This window comes from Acipenser ruthenus, chromosome 9 (genome assembly GCF_902713425.1).
Source record: "Acipenser ruthenus chromosome 9, fAciRut3.2 maternal haplotype, whole genome shotgun sequence".
Taxonomy (NCBI): domain Eukaryota; kingdom Metazoa; phylum Chordata; class Actinopteri; order Acipenseriformes; family Acipenseridae; genus Acipenser; species Acipenser ruthenus.
Genome location: NC_081197.1, coordinates 37,692,703 through 37,713,157, shown reverse-complemented (window position 1 = coordinate 37,713,157; position 20,455 = coordinate 37,692,703). Strand labels below are relative to the sequence as shown.

Sequence of the window (20,455 nt, the reverse complement as noted above, 5' to 3'; positions counted from 1 at the left end):
TATTGTGGACTACTGTACTTCTGGTCCACCTTTAAGAACACAGGGAACAAGTATGTACACACTGCAAGTACAACAGGACTATTTGGTGCATATAGATGAGCCATGTATGTGGGTAGCTTAATAAAGCTATCATCAGAAGATTATATTGTGTTGCTTAAATCCATTTTAAATAAGAAAGGACAGTCTTAAACCTACCTCCTCTGCAAGCTGATGTTCTTTCCATGACACATATGAGCAAATTGTCCTTTAAAAAATACTGTCCTGAGTCTTTTACATAATACACTGCCTTTTACAAGCAGTGCATTTCCAAAACCTCACACTTCATAGCAGGCAGCAGTGTGGAGTAGTGGTTTGGGCCTTGGACTCTTGACCGGAGGGTTGTGGGTTCAATCCCAGGTGGGGGACACTGCTGCTGTACCCTTGAGCAAGGTATTTTACCTAGATTGCTCCCATAAAAATACAACTGTGTACTTGTATGTAAAAATAATGTGTAAAAAATAATCTAATTGTATGAAAAATAATGTGATATCTTGTAACAATTGTAGGTCACCCTGGATAAGGGTGTCTGCTAAGAAATAAATAATTATTACAAAAGAAAACTGAAAATGTAGTTGTCAAGAAATTATAAACTTGAGCCACTTTCAAATGTCCTAATTATACTGCAGTGTTTCAATCTTTTAAGAACAATGCTGATTTATTCCAGCAGTATTAAGTTTGTTTTATACAGCAAAGTGATAACTCACAGCTGAGATACTACCTACAAAATGAGCTCAGCATCTACAGGAAATGGCAGATTTACCCCCATCAAAAGGTGTCAGACAGGAAACCGAATTAACCAGCAAAACGTTTCAGCCCATGGTACTGTACGGTGATTGTCTCAGTAAATAAAAAGTGTTTCTTTTTATTTAATTAAAATTTAGGATAATCCTTCTCCAACTATTTTAAAATGCTCTGAACTTCGACAATGCATCGTCCTATTAGTGAACATAAATAACACATATTCACTTAGTGCCAAGGCAAACATGAAAATATTTGAACAATCATTGCTTGAATTATCTTTGGGAGCAAACATTTTCATATGCTTACAATGTAATTTATAAGCGAGTTTACGAAACAGATGTAATGCAAAAACCAGGTACTGAAAAAGACAACACATAAGTGGGGTATTTAGTGGAGGTATTTAATGAGGTAAAAAAATGTTTATTCCAGTGTTTTTTTTGTTTTTTTTCTGTAGCTCCGCCACAAACTATATATCCCTTTTAATAAATACATATGCTGAAAAAAAAGTGCAGTTAATCTCAAATCCCATCAAGATACATGCTTTGAAAACAGGCTTTGGACTACTATCTTAGTATTCCAAAGGGCAGCAGTGTGGAGTAGTGGTTAGGGCTCTGACCTTCTGTCCGGAGGGTCGTGGTTTCAATCCCTTGTGGAGGACACTGCTGCTGTACCCTTGAACAAGGTATTTTACCTTGATTGCTCCAGTAAAAACCCAACTGTATAAATGGGTAATTGTATGTAAAAATAATGTGATATCTTGTAACAACTGTAAGTCGCCCTAGATAAGGGCGTCTGTTAAGAAATAAATAATAATAATAATAATAATAATAATAATAATGTGCTGACCGCTGCTCTTTACATCTATAACATTATTTCAACTCCCTTTACCAGCTGAGAAACACTAAGCATGTACTTATCAAATAATTCAGTTTGCTAATGCCAGGGCCCCATACAGTACAGCATGTACAACAGTTTTTTTGTTGCAAAATTCGCTTGTTATTCCAGTTAGAAAAAAAATGAATTCCATAAAATCATAAAAAAAATAAAAATAAAAACCTGCAAAGCTCCCAGGATTGCGAACTGAGAATGAAAAGGAACAGATGGTGCAAGCTACATCCGGGGAAAGCTACACATCCACTAACGTCTCAAGTACCCAGAAAGCTCACAGTCATCATCCTCCTCCTCCTCCTCCTCCTCCTCCTCGTCTGAATAGTATCTCTGCTCCTCATTGTCGTTCATTTCTACATTGAGGTGGTCTGGAACACAGTTTACAGATTCTACAGACCCCATCAGAGGTGGTTCTTGCTGTTCCTCTTGCAGAATTTTGCTATCGTCTTGATCCAGAGCCACCTCCACTGGAGGGCTCTCCAAGACTTCATCATCATCATCATCATCATCATGACTCTCCAACAGTACTGAAAACAAAGGTATGTCTTGATGGCTTTCCTCCTGTTCAGAGTCTCTCCCCTCAATTAAAGGTTCTTTCTCCTCCAGATCTGGTTGGTCTTGTGACCGCTCCACTAGAAGCTCATCACACACAAGCAAACACTGCTTCTGTGCCGGGTCATCTGGCTCATAGGCTTGCTTAGGCTCCTCCAACAGGGCAGATGAATAGAGGTAGACTGGAGGCCACATTGCTTGTGCTTCATACCCATCTTCACCCCCACTGTCGGTGTCCTCGCTTTCACTGGAGTTCAGAAGTGTCCGACTTTGGCTTTTCAGCTTGCGTTCCTGTTTGTAGACAATGAATACAGGTCCTACAGGGCACCTCTCTTCTTCTAGCTGTAGACTGCAGGAACTGTGATGTAATGTAAAAGAGGCCTGAGGACATGAGAGACGAGAGAGAGAGACTTTGACTATTAAGTATTAATTACAAATTACACATCATTAACTGATGCATTGTGTGACGGCATAAGATTTGCTCTTTCAGTCTTAGTTTACCTGGGTCTTTATGTTGCCCTTCACTAGCTAGCTCTCCTACAGCTCTTTTGCACACTGTCCCTTTAAGATCTACCCAGTTGTTCTGTATCATTGTTTTGTGTTCTGGTCTTTACTAGAATGATTTACAGTTGAATGTACACCTTGGATACATTTCATGTATAAAATATCTATACTGGCGTGTAACAGAGATCGAATGATTCTTGGTGTTAGATCTCCCTCCCGACCTGTGAGGGCGCTGTGTAAAGGGAACAGAGTACTCTTGACTAAATGGCATGACAATTTATTCCTTGGGTTAGGTGGCCATCTAACAAAGGGGCAGAGCTACGGTACCCAAACTCAATGACCCAGATGGGAAACGGCATGGCATACGCGGATTGGAGGAGCGGATGCGCTTGTTAACCTAGGGGTCATGGGGGAGGGTATATAAGGGGTCGTAGCGTAAGTGATCTGTTCCTTGGTAAATGGTTAGATACAACCTACAAGGAGCCTGTGTTACGTTGCTGAAAACCGTGAGTTTTGTCTTGTGTCTGTTAGTGGTTGTTGTAACTGTCTGTCTGCCTGTCTAGACTAGACTACCAGTAACACGATCCAGAGCTGTAGCGCAAGCCAGCATCAACCCGGACATCACTTTCACCCCTGCATTCACGGAGAACTGTATTACACCACTAGCACTTATTCACTGTCACTAAAAACTGTGTTTGTGTTCTGTGTTTAGTGTAGGTGTACGTAAACTGGACTTTTTGGTTACGGGTCAAACCCGGGGATTATAATTACTCAGTGATACACGCCGCTGTACCACTCCAACATTATTATTTACAGGTGTTTACCATAAGGCTCTGGACAACCATTCAATAAACACCCTTGCATCTATAAATCATTGTCTGTCTGTCTTGTATCCGCTCTGTACTGCACACACCTGTATTCACTCACCACTCTGTCACATGGTGTCACTACAAACCAGGAAAAAGTAGGTCATCATATCCAATACAGCGAGACATCCCTCATTTAAAGGCACATGAGCAAGAATCTTCCTGCCAGCCTACAAAACATTGTAGAGTACTACGACACAATCCTGATCAAATAAGTATCCTTACCAGCACTTTGGGGAGCTGTGTCTTCGGCTTGCACAGGTAACCACTGTAGACCAAGGCTGCCATAACTGCTGCACTCAACACGAGGGGAACACACACAGCAACCAGCAGAAAGGGGACTGACAAAACAACAACATCAACAACATACAAATCACGGTTTTGTGAACTGTAGTGCTCTTGATATCCGAGGGGTAATAAAACCACCCCAATTTGCTTTGTGACCATGCATCAATACCTATCTGAATATTCCCTGTACTTGGCCTTAGGCGGAAACTGGCACTTAGTGAGTGGTGTCGTGGCTTTGTGATATGGAATGTCCACAGGGGGCTAAAGAGAGACCACCAATGGATTTCTTACCTGAACAAGTACATTGAAGAATCCTCATTTGGCCTATATAATAACAGCAGACACACACCCCCATTACCATGACAGCTGGTTATGGACAGGCACTGATTGTGTCTGTCTGTCACACTGGTGAACACAACAGTGACTTCTCCAAACCTTTTTCATAGACTCCTGCCTTGTACAAAACTCTTGGTTTGCACACATACCTGCCTACTTATCAGCCCTCCATATTTTAATCATTGAAACAAAACAAAGCCAATATGAAGATGTTGTCGTTTTCATTTAAACACTAAAATGCCACCTTGTTTGCAATTCCCACACTACATTCAATTAGCCAACTTTGTATTAATGGTCAGCTCGGGTATAAAAATAAAACCCGACCCGACCATGGCCAATCCAAACCCGACCCGAGATCAAGACCTTTTAATTTTTTTCATACCCGTTCCCAATATCGCCATAAATAATATCAAACATGCTATTGAAATACAGAAAGCATATTTCGAGTTAAAACGCACATTAAAAAGAAAACAAATACTCTCAGCGAAGCATCCAGTTAGATGAACATTTTACTTGGTAGTCTCATATACAGACATATAGCATCATGTTTGGATAAACCTAGCTAAAAAACAGCAAAGTTAACGTTGAACATCAAATTATATGTCAATGACTTGTCATTATATCACACCAGACTTTAAACTCAATGCCAGAGTTTTATCAACAACAATGTCTCCACTGCAGGACGCCAAAATGTCATTTAAGTTTCTCAAACCACGGAATTTCATGTACGACTGACTTGGCCCTGCTGTAGGGCGAGTACGTCCTTTTTCACTGTGCTGCTGCAAAGATGAATTTCCCATCTTTTTGCTGTCATATTTAAGTAAAAGTTTGCAAGATTTGCACTGTACAAATCCACTTGAACTTGTACTATTGCGGAAAACAACAACGTCAAAATGTTTCCAAACAGAATATTGACCCTTTCCAGCGACAGAACTTTCCACTGCTAAACATTCTCCAATAGACAGCTTTCTTTTTATATCAACAGCCTTCGTACTTAATAATATAGAATCACTTTTTGGCTGTATTTTTTACAGCATAAACACGAGAACGCAGAGGCGCCTCTCACTGCAGGCTTCACGCTTTACGCTTTGCTCACATGGGATCCATGATAAATTGGAGGTAATTTTAGGAAGCATTTGCATGAGGAAAAAAAAAAAAAAACCTCGCTAAAATGTAATAATGCATTTACTTATAAATCACTGAACCAGTTCGGGTCGGGTAGCCAGGCTTTACTTTGTATACCGTTTAAAACAATACTAAAAAAGAATAACTAAACCAGTAGCAACAATTGTATTCATTCTGCACTCCAAACAACAACTCAACAGCACCATCTTCAGGAAAAGGGTATGGACAACAGAATCTAGTATTTTTTAACAAGGGGGCACAATACAAATCCTTATGACATAATCCATTAAACTTTATAAGACATACTTCTTAACTATGAATTATTTTAAAAATGAAAGACCTATTCTTCTAAACAAGCGTATATCCATAGTAGAAATAGCACAGTACAGTACCTTTGCTTTTGCCCTCAGGGCTTGTGAATGCACAGTGCCACTGCGAAACCTTTGAGTTTCCATTTGTATTGGCTGACATGCTCACGCTGACGCAGTAATTTGTAGCACGCTCCAAATTGTTGATTTCATATTCATTTAATATTGTTGTCATGTCTGAAGAAGTCTGAAAAAGAGGTGTATGCAAAAAGTAGTACGTTAGTAACATACAGTACATATTCATGTCCATGACTGAAAAAAGAATTGCTACCCAGCCTCTGATACTCTCAATAACTCATGCCAATGAACGTCTTTACCAAGTTTTACTAAACACTATGTAAAATCTGTGCTTGAATGCAATTGTTACAGCTATTCACGTGCTCAGACTTTTTAACTGCAGTTATTTCGCATACTGTGTCCTCGCTATGCACAAGACTACGTACACACACAGGCTAAATGCAGTTGTGAGTTCACCTTTTGCTCTTAATACAGCTTGTATACACACACAGTTCGGTTACAAAGGGCAGTGACAACCGCACTAGTTAATCCTTTTCAGAGCAAGTATCGAGTGTGGTTATTAATTCAGTTTGGTTAGTTAATGCGCACTAACTGTGTGTGTGTGTGTATTACAACCACACTAAGACAACCGTAGTGCTCAAAGCAACTCATTTTTCCACCGTCTCATCTGTGTGTTTTGGCACTCAAGGAAATGTCTCAGTAAATGACAAAGACGCAGATACGACTCCTTATACATGCGTACATTTTTAATCCAGTCATTTGGAGATCACTCAAGTCGTTCCCACCAGCCTTCTGATGTCGAACGTCATGGTACTGCAGATCGTCGCCACTGTATTTAGCAGTGCAGAAAAAGCAAAACGGTGTCTCCGCTGGTTTTGCAGAACAGAGCATAGCTGTGCATAACGAGCTCTCGATCGACTACATACAGTACTTTCTACCAAAAGCATAAACAAAAACACAGCCTCCATGTTGTCACACAAAACCTCATGATCAGCATGTAATGATGGCCCGAGTTCAGTGGCTTGTTTAAACAGGTAGTGCACTCACTTCAGTAAAGAAAGGTGTGTGTGTACAGCAAACAACTGCAGTGAGTGCCGTTTGTAAATATGGTTGTCGAGCCAACTGCAGTGGGTGTGTACGTAGCCTTAGTTATGTTACAGCAAGCACAGGAAAGCCATCACTCTGTGTGGACTCTTCAACTATGACTAAACCATCTCCTGAATTCAGCCATTGTCAAGCTCCATTCATATATTTTGTATTGCTTTCATTTAAAAAAAAAGGTTGGATCCAAAGCTTATCAATAAAAAAACTTATTTGGTTTAGCAACCCTCTCAAATTCTACCAGTGGTCAGCCCTGTTTGGTGAACTGTATGTATTCTGCACTTAAGAGGTGAACTCTTGCACTACAGGGTCCTCAAGAGGATTCTGGGAAGAGAAAGCAGTAGGTCATATTCATGGCAGAAAACCATGCCTCTTAAGGTGTTGTACATATCTTTACACAAACTGAAAACAAGAGGGGATACCTATATATATATATATATATATATATATATATATAAAAAAAAAACACAATTCAGGTATTTCCTGAACAGATCTGTGAGCTCACCTTGCTCTGTCCAGCCCTTTTCATGACAATGAAATACTCAAACTCGTGATAGATTTCCAACAGAGATTTCAGAGGGCTCAACTGCAGGAAAAGACAATCTCCACACCCATGGACAGACACTTCTGGTGGGCCCAAGATTGCTAGGGGGGAAAAAAAGGTTTGGAAATATTTAGTAAAGTGACACTAAAAAAAAATGTTAAAGTTGTCTATATACCTAGTTATGAAATACTGGCTCACTCTGTGAAACAGGTTGGAACCATTTGCTCTCAGTCCAGCTGGATTGCTGTGTCTTAGTAATGGCTTGAACCCGAGCCTTATATACTTTGTGGATTTTCTTAAACTTTTTTGTTAAGTTGCACTCTCTTCCATCTTTTACGTTCAGACATCTCATCTGCGACCACTTATTACCCTTTCTGAAAAACAAAGGCATGATTCAGTTTAGAAGCTAGTCTATAATAAAGCTTGCAACAGGATTTTGTGTGACAAGATGTATATGTCCAGAGGTTTAAAAGAATATGGCAGTGAAAAGGTTAGTTCCTACTGGACACCACCTGTATTGGTACTTTACTAAGAGAATCATAGAATACTGCTTGTAAAAACAGTCTGACAGCAAGTGGTCTGCATCATTATTATGGTTGGAGGTTACAAAATGAGGCACTGAAATGGTTAATGTTACTGGACACTGGTAATGTAACTTTTTTTTAAGACAATCATGGAGTACATCTGTGTTAGATTTTGCCAGAAGAGTTTCCATAAACTAAAAAAATGAAGTTTATCAGCTGAAATGGTATATAAGATATTAGCAGTGCAAAATGCAGTTGCCCCAGCAGAGAAAGTCAGGCGCTGCTGATAACTCAGTTAGGTTATACAGGCAAAATAACAGTACAGAGGATAAATGAAAGCTTGGCACATAACACACAATCATTTACACCAGCTGTTATTTTTTTTTTTAATATAATATACACTACAATTTTCAGAAAAAGTACTGTACACTACATGCTAGGTGCTTGCTATGGTAAACAAAGGTCTAAGCAATGTAATCATAAAGCATCTGCTTCAGTAACATATTCAATTCAGTTATACTAATATAAAATAATAATACAATAAAACATGTTAATGCCGTACTGTTACACTACTGCATGTTGGTGGGTTCATGTCAGTGTCAAAATACATGTGACTGTAGAGGTGAAGAATGAACTGTCACTCCTGTTTCTTTTAAATGAAATGGTTCTGTTCACATAACAAGTATGCTATTCCCCATTGCCTGATCTGAATTGAGTCACAAGAGGCGTTTTCTTTCTTTCCAGTGTACAGTACACATACCTGCAACACCACTCAACTCTGTAATTCATCCCCATGGGAGTGCCAGCTCCTGGTTCCCATCTCAGGATATGATCAAAGTTATTTGAGTCAATAATCACATTGACAGGATCTGGAAGGGCAGAAAGAGCTGAAATAAAATAAAATAAAAAGAATAGTTATGCAATGCAATCCAGGTTTAACAGGTAAAACAACATAATTAACTACTTCAGGGTCTGGAGGATGAAGGTTTAACTGGTTTAATTAAACAACTTTGAACAGGGTTTTTAGACTGGAAGGGCCAACTTTGGCCACCACTACACTACAACAAGGGAAACACATTTGAACGGATTTAAGTCAAGTAGAACTGCTTTGTGGCCATTCATTGCTTCATTCTTTAATAATAGCTATGGTTAAATAAAACAAATAACTGTTTCATGGGCTGAGGATGCCAAGCAAAAACAGGTTTTCCAAATGTTTTTTTCTTTTACCTAATTCAAACACACATGCACATAAAATGTTTGGCCAGTTTGACACTCACGTCTATGCAAAATTGTAAAATTAAACAGAGCACATGACAAATCACAAAACTGCCGTGGTTGGCAAACAGGTATTGATATCTGAAACTTACCAATTGAAGCCAATTGTACACAACATACAACTTGGATTAAATGTACCATTGCTTTAGAACAAATCAGGTTTTTCCTGTGCCCTTTTCCCCATTTTCTCAGACCTAAAATTAAACAAACAACAGAGGTAAGCTAACCCCTTGCTTTGTGAGTCAGTGTTTTGTTTCTAAGCAACACAACCGTTTTGAGAAATTCAAGCATTTAATTTGTGGATACTGGTTAAATTCTGTAATTAATTAATTACAGGAAAATATTTACTATTACCAAAGTAAAGTGGAGCACTTTTTTATTTTTTATTAATTACACTGTTAAAAAAAAACCTGCGAAATTTGACACTGCTCCATTAGATCCCATAATCCTTTGCGCGCAGCGCGACGGAAGTAAATACAGAGCTGAGTGGTGCAAATCTAATTTAGTGTTAATAATAGTAAATTATAGATAAGACTTAAACATGGCAGACTACAGCTTAAAATGTTCAATTTATAGCTTTACAATGTAAAACATGTTCTGTTCTTTTTAGTACAGTGGACCATAACATTACGCACTTGCTATGTATGCCAAGGGAAAAACACAAATGTTCCTGTGTAACTTACTGCAGCGTGCACCCAGAAATATTTTTCTTATATTCGTAAAAGCTACAGTATAACAAATTAGGATATATACCTTTCCACATTCTTACTGAGAAAAATTTGATTAAAAAGAACGTTTATGTTAATAATGCTTACCTTTTTTCTATTTCACGTTCTGAATTCCAAAACAAAAAAAACAACATACTTGAGTTAAATTCAAGCTTTGATGCTGCGAAAGCAATTACACAGAACTGCTGTTTGCAAATGCGTGCTATTACTTCTTATTGAAGAAAGATCAAAAACTGAAACCACTGTGACTCTTCCTGTATTATGAGCTCCTCTGTTAATTTGGCGAGTATAGGTCTGGAATGCCCCTTGGAATATTGTGCTTCCAACAAATGCACGGTCACGTGATTTCTCCGTAGACGTATGGAACTGGTAGAAAAAATAAAGGCGACACTCCCACACGAAGGCGTAGGGCAGTGAGTAATATGTCAAATGAAACAAGTTTTGATTAGGAATGACAAGAACATGTTACAGCCTATACTGCATAAACACCTGCAAGCAATATTCTTCTCCTGTAATGTAGGCCTATGTGTTTAATGATATTTGGAATTGGGTGTCAAAGAAATTGAAGACATTTTAGCTGCATTGATTGATTTCCATTCATACCACCAGTCATCTTACACAGTGCAGTATTGTAACGCTGTAGGTATTTGAACTAGTTTAATGCAGTATTTTGGTACAGTTACAGTAAAACAATACTGAAATGACACACACGTCAAGCAGTTTTAGACACAGTTCCTTTTCTGTGCAGGACACTCTTTTATTTTATTGTATTGTATTTTATTTACAGCAGAACACATCAGCACGTGAAAGCTATTCTGAGCAAAGTCAGATCATTGTGTCTGACTGAACCTTCACTGATAGCTGTTACAGTTACAGTCTACTTACAACTGTTAACATCACTGAGGGTTAAACACTAAATTGTATTGCCATAATAATCTTTATGTTTTTTTTGAGATTGGGTGAAAAGCTGTGATGAGAATCCTAGTGCTTGTGAATGCCACTTCTCAGCTCTACAACAGCTGGATTAATTCCATTAGCTCCATTACATTATTACTATAAATTGAGTTTAATGTTAGTAGATGAAAGTGACTAGGCAATATTGGCTGTCAACTGGCTCAAAGGGGCTGAGGAAGAGGAGGTTTGGGAAATATCCCCCAATGCTGGGGAGATGTTTCACACTGTAGGCTTTCAGAGAAGAGCCACCGTTAAGTAGGGCAAGGTCCAGAAAGGAAACCATGAAGGATATGTGTGGGGTCTCTTGAGGCAATGGCCTTTGTTTGCCTCTAGCTTTCTCCAAGCCTTCTATGCTGAGGCCTTGCTCTGGGAACTCCACCCCCACGGCGCTATTGTATATCCTCAGCCTCTTTAAACCGAACACGGTCAGGTACTCTGGGGGGAGGGGATTGGCCCCACATGCGGCAAGCCTGAGATCTGGCACAGAACTGTAGTTAACCAGCAGCCTGAGTACCCATGGGTCCTTCAGCCAAACTGTCAGCCCCCCCTGATAGGTAAACCCAGTGCTGCCTGTGATGCTGGACAGAGGGACTGTCCTGCAGCTGCACAGCATGTTTGCCTGGGCTTTGTTGCAGTCCTCGACCCTGGAGGCGCAGCTGCAATTGCGGACGCTGTTGTTGTTGTTGTTGTTGTGGTAGATGAGGGTGATGTTGTGGGGTTTAGCTGCAGCGAGGGGTACAAGGACTGCACAGAGACTCAGAGTGCTTATTAAGAAAGGAAACTGGGGTGTTCTGGAAACCATTTTGAGAGAGTTGTCTCAGCATTCCTGCATGGTCACCTGCATCTCTAGTTACTCATCTGCTGCAATCTGAAAAGAATAAGTATATCAGTAATGTAAATACTGTACATCTGAACCATTTTACAGAGCAATGATTCATTTTTAAGTGTGGTATAGGAGGAGTTGAACATTCTGAATTCTAATAGATTTTAGTTTAGGATTTGGAATGTTTACCTCTGAGTTCATAACATTTAAAAACAAATCATCGCTATTATACACCATTACTTTATAATAAAAATACCTTGAATGTTTTATTCTCTTTTCTTTTTGTTCTCAGATACTTGAATCTATTTGTTTTTGCTTTTTACTTAACGCTGTTCTGCAGGTCTCAATAGTTGCTGTAGTAATGGAATGTTTTCATTCCAGTTTACACTAGTTCCATTTGATACACTACAGAAATCAAAAAGCTGTAATGTATTGTAACATATCCATGGCCGTAAATAGCTATGAGGACACCAAGGTCGTGTTCCTCGGTTGTTTTTTTGCATCATAAATGCTGATGCTCTTGTAAAGTACAAAAGACTCCTTCATTTTCTTTGTTGGTTTACCATGTAACATAGATTTGGAGGTTGAATAGTAAATACCAACCAGTCATATAAATACTGCCAGCTATAGCTTGAAACCTAAGTTTGACCTTAGTAGAATGTCAGCTGTGGTTATGGCTGTGAACATATCCTATGAGAATGGAGTGGTGGAAAGTTTGTGACGGTGTAGAATGTAAAGTAACTTGTGAGAAATGTCCTTTCAAAGTGTAATGAAATGTGAGTGGTTCCCAAGCTGTAATCTTCAATAGCTCAGCCAATCAGGTGTCAGTACCATTAAAATGTACTTCAGTGGGATCTTTCTTCACTGCGTGGAGTATCTTCTAATAACAAGTGTCCAAACAGTGTAAAAAATACACCTGTAATAGCTCAGACAGTCATACGCCAAAACACTGAGAAAGTGTTACGTGAAGGAGAATAAAAGGAACATAATATTTCAAATTGGAGACATTGAAAAAGACAAACCGTTTGTCAATACATTATTTTAGTATTTCTAATTTTACCATTTACATTGAAGTGTTTGATTACAGTGGAAAGTAATATATGTAGTAGCTTTTTTTAAAAAAATGATGGATAAAAAGGTTTAAAGGTTTCCATGTGTCAGTTCTTGTTTTTATAAATGCAGTGCTGACGACATCTGTTTAATGCGCAAGATTGGAGCAAAAGTAAATGACATTTAAAGACCACTGAAAGGGAACCGAAACCACCTCTCTGACATCACTGTTCAACCGACAAAGAAAAACATGCAAGCAAACTTCATGATAACAAAAGCTTACTTACACACACCAGTTCTCACTTCATGTAATTGGAGAAAGTAACACAATTATATCTTTAAAAGTGATTATTTAAGTATTTTTTTCAACAAGACTCAAAATGCTGGTAGTGGCTCTTATGATTTTGCTTGTGGTTTTTTGGGTGTGTTTTTTTTTTTTTGGAGAATATATTGTCTAGATGTTTTGTCTGTTCTCACTCTTCCTGTATGTATTTTTAATTGTGGAAAGAAGACTGTGACCGTACTGGGTGTGCTGTACAACAACAACAAAATTACTTTTTAACAGTATATTATGCTTGTGTTACTGCTGGACTTATTGCATGTCTCAATGCTCGTTGACAACATTAATGAACAGGCTTTGAATGAAAAATACCATTCAGTTATTATGTTTAACATTAACAAATAATGATTTGATACTTGGTGCGTGACCTTCAAGCATTACTGTTCTTTTGATATTCAGAGAATGTCTTGAGACTTTAGCCAGGGCAACATCTGTGTCCTTGCTCTCCGTCATTAACATGCAGAGCAGATAGGCATTGCTTTTACTTCTATTCAGAGGTGCCTCGAGAGCAAAATTATAGATGCTGGGAAATAATGTTCAAGTTTAAAACCAAGAAAGATTTGAACTGGTCACTTTCTGGTCAGAATTATTGGGCAAGGGACCTTTTGTGTTGCTGATACTTGTAAAATCTGTTTCCATGGTACGATAAGCACCCTACACTACTAGTATATGCTGTACAGGGGGTCCATAACAAATATGTCCAAATGCAAATGTTCACATGGATGCACATTATAGCTGGTGAAATAATTCCAGAAATCTCTCTTGCATTCCCATACGCTATGTAGGTCTCAGGTGTGCAGTTTTGAAAGAAGCAAATATTAATTGCAAAGGTACAGTAAAAGAAAGATTCCAGTTTGCCTTACATTCAAGTAGTCAGTTTCATTTCCTAGGTCATTTCACCACACCAGACATGCAAACACAGCTTTCTTTAACCTAATGTGGAACTAGATAGAATGTTTTATATTATGTGTGTTTTGTTCAAAACTGCAAATGTTAGACCTGCAGTACATAATGACAGCACAAAGGGTTAGATTTCTGGAATGATTTCAATAGCTGTAACCTGTTTAACACCTGAATGACATACAAGATTTTCACAATAGTAGCACAAAGTGATCATTTGGCTTTACACTTATCATATTATATTAACTGGGCAATCATGTATTAATAATGTCATTGATATGAAGCATTAATAATGGGAAACCAAAAATATGAGATATACTACTAATAATAATAATGACACTGCCGTTCCAGCGCCCAGTCCTTCCAAATGTTTGTCAGACTTGCTTACTCCCTTGCTGCACAGAGCCCTTTTGTGGGTGGTCTGTGAGTTCTTCATTCTGTGGGTTTCTGAAGATGAATGCACTTTGTAATTGTTCACAGTAGACAGTCCCTGGGTGCTTTCCCATGTTGTAATGCTCACATCAAACCAGAATCCCAGACTCCTGTCAACCTAACTGCATTTGATTACCAAATGAATACTTAGGATTAGTATTTAAGAGGGCCTGTACTAAATCACATCTAATGGTGAGTTTATAAACAACATAAAACTGCTACAGTCAATATTATCTAACATGAAAATTAAAATCTAAAACATCACGTTTAGTGGTTGAATGAAGTATAAAGGTTAGATAACATGCCAAAAGACTACAAAGTCAGTTATATGGCCATTGGACAATACTTATTAACTGAACTACAAAACTGATTAATGTATGACTTGCTATCTTTCTGTCCACCTAGTTTGTTATTACCTGTGCATTTTAAGAATTGTAAATGCTTTTACAGTAACATGTATCTGGTAGTGTTGTTTTCTCTAAGTGAAGGCATTCTCCCCGTCCTGGGGGCTGCACATTCCTGAGGAGCACTCCCTCAAGAGTGCAAGGCTGTTTATATACTCCCACTCTACTGTGATTAATAACCCAAATCAACAGCAATGCTGTTGGTAGAATTTCATTAGCTGCTCAGTAACTTCTTCATGTCCTCACTCTCTGCAATATTCTCTGGTAATACAATTCATTCAACAATTGCTTTGAAGAATTGCTCTTTACTAAATGTATTATTATCATTACAAAGCAAATCAATACTGGATTTATTTATAATAATAATAATAATAATAATAATAATAATAATAATAATAATAATAATAATACCATTTTTTGTACTATTTTTACTCTTTCAGCACATGAATAACTTTACAGAAAAAAACCTTAAGACATGTGCATTCAAAGGACAGCTTTACTGATCTGCTGTACTGAGCTGAGTTCTATTTCCTATTCAACAGGTACTGTTGATAATGTTTTTGATTGTATCACCAATTATGTGGCTGGTCACCTAACCTTCAGCTCTGAGACACGACACAGAGTCCTGTGGTGGTGGAACATTAAGCTAAAGCAACTGCCTTGTTGAATTTGAAAAGTCATCTCCTGTTTGCAAAGGAATTTGAGATGTTTGTACACAGAACAATATTTGATTGCATGAGATACAATTACATGTTCTACACCCCATAGGTACAGTGTAACAGGCAAGTGTTAAAGTATCAAAATAATACAATTGAATTAATTTTGTAATGTGTGACAATAATAAGCACAGCATTGTGTGCGTGTCCAAACTGAGGAGACAAACATCTGTCTATGAGCGTGTGAGAATCAGTCTGGTCTCTGAAGTGGTTTCAGACAGCTATGGGCTAACACAATGAGTTTCTTCATGGCACACATTATGCCTTTTATTCTCCTTTGGTTACAAATAAAACAAAAAACTAAAATGAATGAAGAAAACCCTCTGAATTAAAGGTTATTCAGTGAAGCATTCTCTTCTCTCCTTGAGAAGAGCTTATAGCTGCCCGCTCTGCTGTGATGGGCTGGGAGGCTTTGAATCTTCACATGTAGCCCCCTTTGGTTTAAATCCCATAGTAATGTGATGTCCTCATTAGGGGTGGCACATAGACATACCCAATCTGCTATGAAGTTCTGATCAAACGAATATTATGAACAAATCTGGGCATTTTTATTTTCGTTTAGTATTGGTGTCATATACATTTCTACCCCTTTTGTGTAATATATATATATATATATATATATATATATATATATATATATATATATATATATATGAATGAAAGTTTTGGGATATTCGTATCAGTGTATCAGTGTTTCCTATGCAATTGAATATGGTTGTAGAACCCTGTAGCTTTACATTTGCCAATCATAAGACATGACATGACTGGCATAATCTGAAACACCTTCTTCTGGAGTTGTATATACCTTTATCTTTTCGAAATAACCAAATGAGTAGCTGGCCATTTACTATTATTTCAGACAGGAAAAAACAACTTGAAAGATTTTTAAAAAAAAAAAATCTAAAACATTAATACCGAGATTCCTGGTTCAAATCCTCGATCAGCAACTGACTCACTGAGTGTGACTGAACAAGTCTCACAACCTCCTTGTGCTATGTCCTTTGGATGAGATGTAAAACCGAGGTCTTGCTGTAAGTGACTCTGCAGCAACAGTTGTTGATGCATAGTCCACACCCTAGTCTCTGTAAATTGCTTTGGATAAAAGCGTTTGCTAAATTACTAATTAATAATAATAATAGTAATAATAATAATAATAATAATAATAATAATAATAATAAAACTTCTACTTGTCACAAAAAATAGCTGCTGAAAATATTTAGGATTTGGGAATCCAAGTTATGCAGCATTTAGATATCACCTTAGTTTTCCTCTGACTCGTTCATTTTTACTATGTATTACAATGTTTACCATGCTCATCACATTTGCCTGTACATTGTACTACAATAGTATTGGTAGGCTACACTTTAGGCCAAGCCTGATACATTTCTCAGTGAATGAAAAACAATGAAGACATCAGAGGGACAGGAATGAGTCTGCAGATTCTTCTGTTAAAATGCATTCTTAGTCCTCTCAAACTCACAGTTTAAAGCTGAATGAATCAAAACAGTGAATAGTATGTCACCAGCCACAAGTGAATCAGCTGATTTTACAAGCTCTAACTGTCACACAATATAAAGCACTATGTTCAAAGCATGGGGGTATATATTAAATACGAGCAAAGGAGCTAGCTAGAGCATAAGTATTAATTGTGAATTATAAATTAAAAAGTACTTACCTTTTTATCTTTTGTAACAATTTGCCACCTTTTCATAAGAAAACTGAAAAAGTTTTGCAGGCGTTTTCTCACGTTTCTGTTTTCTTGATAACACACGTTAGATGCCAGTCCTCCTAATCTCAAGAATCTCTAGATGGAATGCAGCCTCTGCACTTGCTCTGCTCATTTGCTTTTCTGTCCTCCCCTCATGTCTCCATAGCAACCAGAAGTGGAGTCTGTGGCCTACTGATTTAATTATTAAATCAGCAGGACAAGCAAAGCCCTTTCTATAGAAACTCCCCCAAACCATTAATTTAGATTGTCACAGTTGTTCAGAACTTCAAACAGCTTGTTCCAAAATTTACAGATGGCAAACATAAGCTAATTTTAAAAGCACATAACAGAGTATACAAAACGTTTTAAACAAACATGCTAAAGCTAATAACTTTTATTCTCCCATCTTTCATTTGCAGCTATTGTGATTTATTGAATTGAACCACTGACCCTTATTTCAATAGCTTTAATTCAGCAGTTACTTGTTCTTGTGAATATTCTTGAATCATTTCCAGAGTGTCAACAACAGTCTAAAAATGCGATAAACACTAACCATTTTCTTGATTTACCTCTCACTCATTATGTGGTGCCCTTGAGCAGATATCTGTCAGTGGCCTGGTACTCTCAAAATATGTACTGGTAATTGTTTTTATGAACAAATGGGGTTTCCCCATAAATAAATTATTTTTAACCAGTTAGATTTGTATTTAAAATTCAGTGAATCATAGTAGAATACTTGGCATAGTCGTGGATTGTATCTCAATAGCCACAAATCAAAGTGCCTAAGTGTATGTCCTTGTGTACATGTTTCCACTGTCAATCTGGTAGAAGTAATGTGTATTTGGTTAGCTTCAGATCTTGATCATGTTGGTTTAAGTATTTGTTCTCTGTCACTAGGAGTATATGCTGCTCCGAAGCTGTCTTGAGATATGCCTCAAAAGATTAGTCACCCACAGCATGTTAGATAGACAGAGTTTAGACATCATTGTGGGTTCATCTAGACTGGTGTTCTACTGTAGTATACAACAACTGGACACTGCTCTCCCAGTGTTTTTTTTATGGTCAGCCTTTCTGCTATTAGGCAACTCAATATGAAAAAGATGACATTAAATAACACAGTTTACTGCATAAACCACTGCTTATGAAATGCTTCCCAGGGACACTTGGTGGACTACAATGGTTATTAATAATGGTATAATACTAATAATGACATTACTTTGGCATGTTTCTCGGTAAGAATGAAACTCACTTGTTTAAATAATGACCTCTGCCTTTATAGACTTTTGAGTCCCATTAATAAATTGTAACAATGCCATTATCCCTTAAATCACACCTTTCAGGAAATTAAACTGTCACAAAAAAAAAGGAAAATTTGGGTACATTTTATCTTTAAAAACTTTACTAAAAGAGCTTTGTCATTTACAAAGGGAGTTTCTTCCACTGTTTGTTTTTAACATTATTTTGGGCAATTCCCAAGGAATAACATATACACCTAACATTTTCACCCTTAAATGAGTCATTAAAGTCAACAATAGTTGCAATGATAGCAACAACATTATAAAAAATGTAAATGCTTCCCCACCTCAGTGGCACAGGAATGTTGCTGATAGCTTAGCGTTTGGACATACAATGTTATATGTACTCTTGTACTGTACTGTAGAAGTTATTTGTGTTGTTTTTTGTATCAACCTTTTGTATACTCTATCCTAGCAACCTTTTCACAATTTAGCCACACCTAGATCTTTATCAGTGGTGTTTGAAGCCTGTCTGTCTTCTGTACCGTCTTGGTATGAGGGCATGCCTGCCCATACTGTGGCCAGATTGTGAAAGCCTTTTACTCCAATTACAATTCTGAAACGAATAATAAACATGGGCTATATAAAGACCCCCTGCAAGAACATTCTTTGAACAGACTTCAGTTATTTTGATATTTTGTAACAACGGTAAGTCGCCCTGGATAAGGGCATCTGCTAAGAAATAAATAATAATCATACTGTAATGCAAAGCTGGAATCTGCCCGGTTCCGGGTGCCAAAGAGTGCCTCTCGTCTGACCGAGGAGATCCATGCGAAGTGGGATCTCCCAGGGCTGGCCTTGTAACAGATTCTCCTGGGCCACCTGGGGGCCACTAGGAGAACTGACACCTCCTCTAACTGGACCTTTTCGAGAAAGGCCGGCAGCAGGATAGGCTGGAATGCGTACAAAGATGCTTTGGGCCATTCGTGCGCTAGGGCGTCAACGCCGAGTGGACCGCCTAAACGGTGGAGGGAGTACCACAGGCGAAGCCGAGGCGAAGAGATTGACCTGCACCCTCCCGAATTGCGGTCCACTACCTCAGGGTGGAGTCGCCACTCTGACGGAAGGGGACCCTCCCTCAAGAGGAGGTCTACTGCCCAGTTCACCACTTCGGGAATGTGCGCCGCCCACAGGAACAGCAAATTCCTCTGAACCCACATCAAAAGCCAGAAGGCAATGCAATGCAACCCCGGGGACCGTAGGCACCCTGGTGGTTGACATGACATACGCCACCACTGTTGTGTTGTCCGTCCGGACCAACACATGGGTACCTCTTAGCACTGGGAGGAAATGGCGGAGAGCAAGGGAGACTGCCTGCAACTCATTTCGTCCAGCGGTCCGACCAGGATCCATGGACTCCTCTGTTGTCCCAGACTCCCCCCCAACCCAAGTTGGAGGCATCTGTCAACACCACTCCCATGTTTACACCTTCGCACAGGTGAGAGGTCGTCCACCACCAGCGTAGGGCTGCCGAGCACATGAGACACTGTCAGCCGACGGTGTCTGTGGTGCTTGGGATGTAGGTGGAATGCACTGAGCCACGCTTGTAGTCGGCACATGTGAAGTAGACCAACTGAATGGCTGATATTGCTGCAGCCATCAGACCCAACAGTTTCTGGCCCAATATGAGGGTGACCATGTCAAAACAGGGAGAGGCAACCTTGGATAGTTCCACCTGGTATATAGTTCCGACAGGTATTCGCGTATGGTGTTTACCCACTTCTCAAATAAGGGATACAGAGTTTACTCGCTTCTACGCTCCTGTGATATGCAAATCCTGGGTTAAAGACAAGATATTTTAACTATAAACGTCTGTGTTGTGTTGCTGCGCGCGACACTGATAGCTGAGCGCTCCCTTTGTGTGCGAGTGTTCTGTGATTGTTTTTTATGTTCTGTTAATGTTCTATTTAGGGCTGCCAGTTAATCGCAGTTAACT

General features: G+C 38.7%; 2 protein-coding genes across 2 annotated transcripts; both read right to left on the bottom strand.

Annotated features, from left to right (window-relative positions):
- Window positions 1-1,166: 1,166 nt before the first annotated feature.
- Window positions 1,167-10,284, bottom strand: LOC117405191 (interferon alpha/beta receptor 2-like). The gene is made up of 8 exons (XM_034008053.3): window positions 9,985-10,284; window positions 9,262-9,363; window positions 8,655-8,781; window positions 7,569-7,744; window positions 7,332-7,471; window positions 5,732-5,894; window positions 3,816-3,931; window positions 1,167-2,601 (listed from the first exon to the last, which is right to left on the bottom strand). Exons 2-8 carry the CDS (start codon window positions 9,308-9,310, stop codon window positions 1,918-1,920), a joined length of 1,455 nt encoding a protein of 484 aa, XP_033863944.3. The 5' UTR covers window positions 9,311-9,363; window positions 9,985-10,284; the 3' UTR covers window positions 1,167-1,917.
- Window positions 10,285-10,514: 230 nt separating this feature from the next.
- LOC117406343 (uncharacterized protein C21orf62-like) lies at window positions 10,515-17,373 on the bottom strand. Its single transcript, XM_034010295.2, has 2 exons — window positions 17,192-17,373; window positions 10,515-11,719 (listed from the first exon to the last, which is right to left on the bottom strand). Exon 2 carries the CDS (start codon window positions 11,651-11,653, stop codon window positions 10,970-10,972), a length of 684 nt encoding a protein of 227 aa, XP_033866186.1. The 5' UTR covers window positions 11,654-11,719; window positions 17,192-17,373; the 3' UTR covers window positions 10,515-10,969.
- Window positions 17,374-20,455: the final 3,082 nt, after the last annotated feature.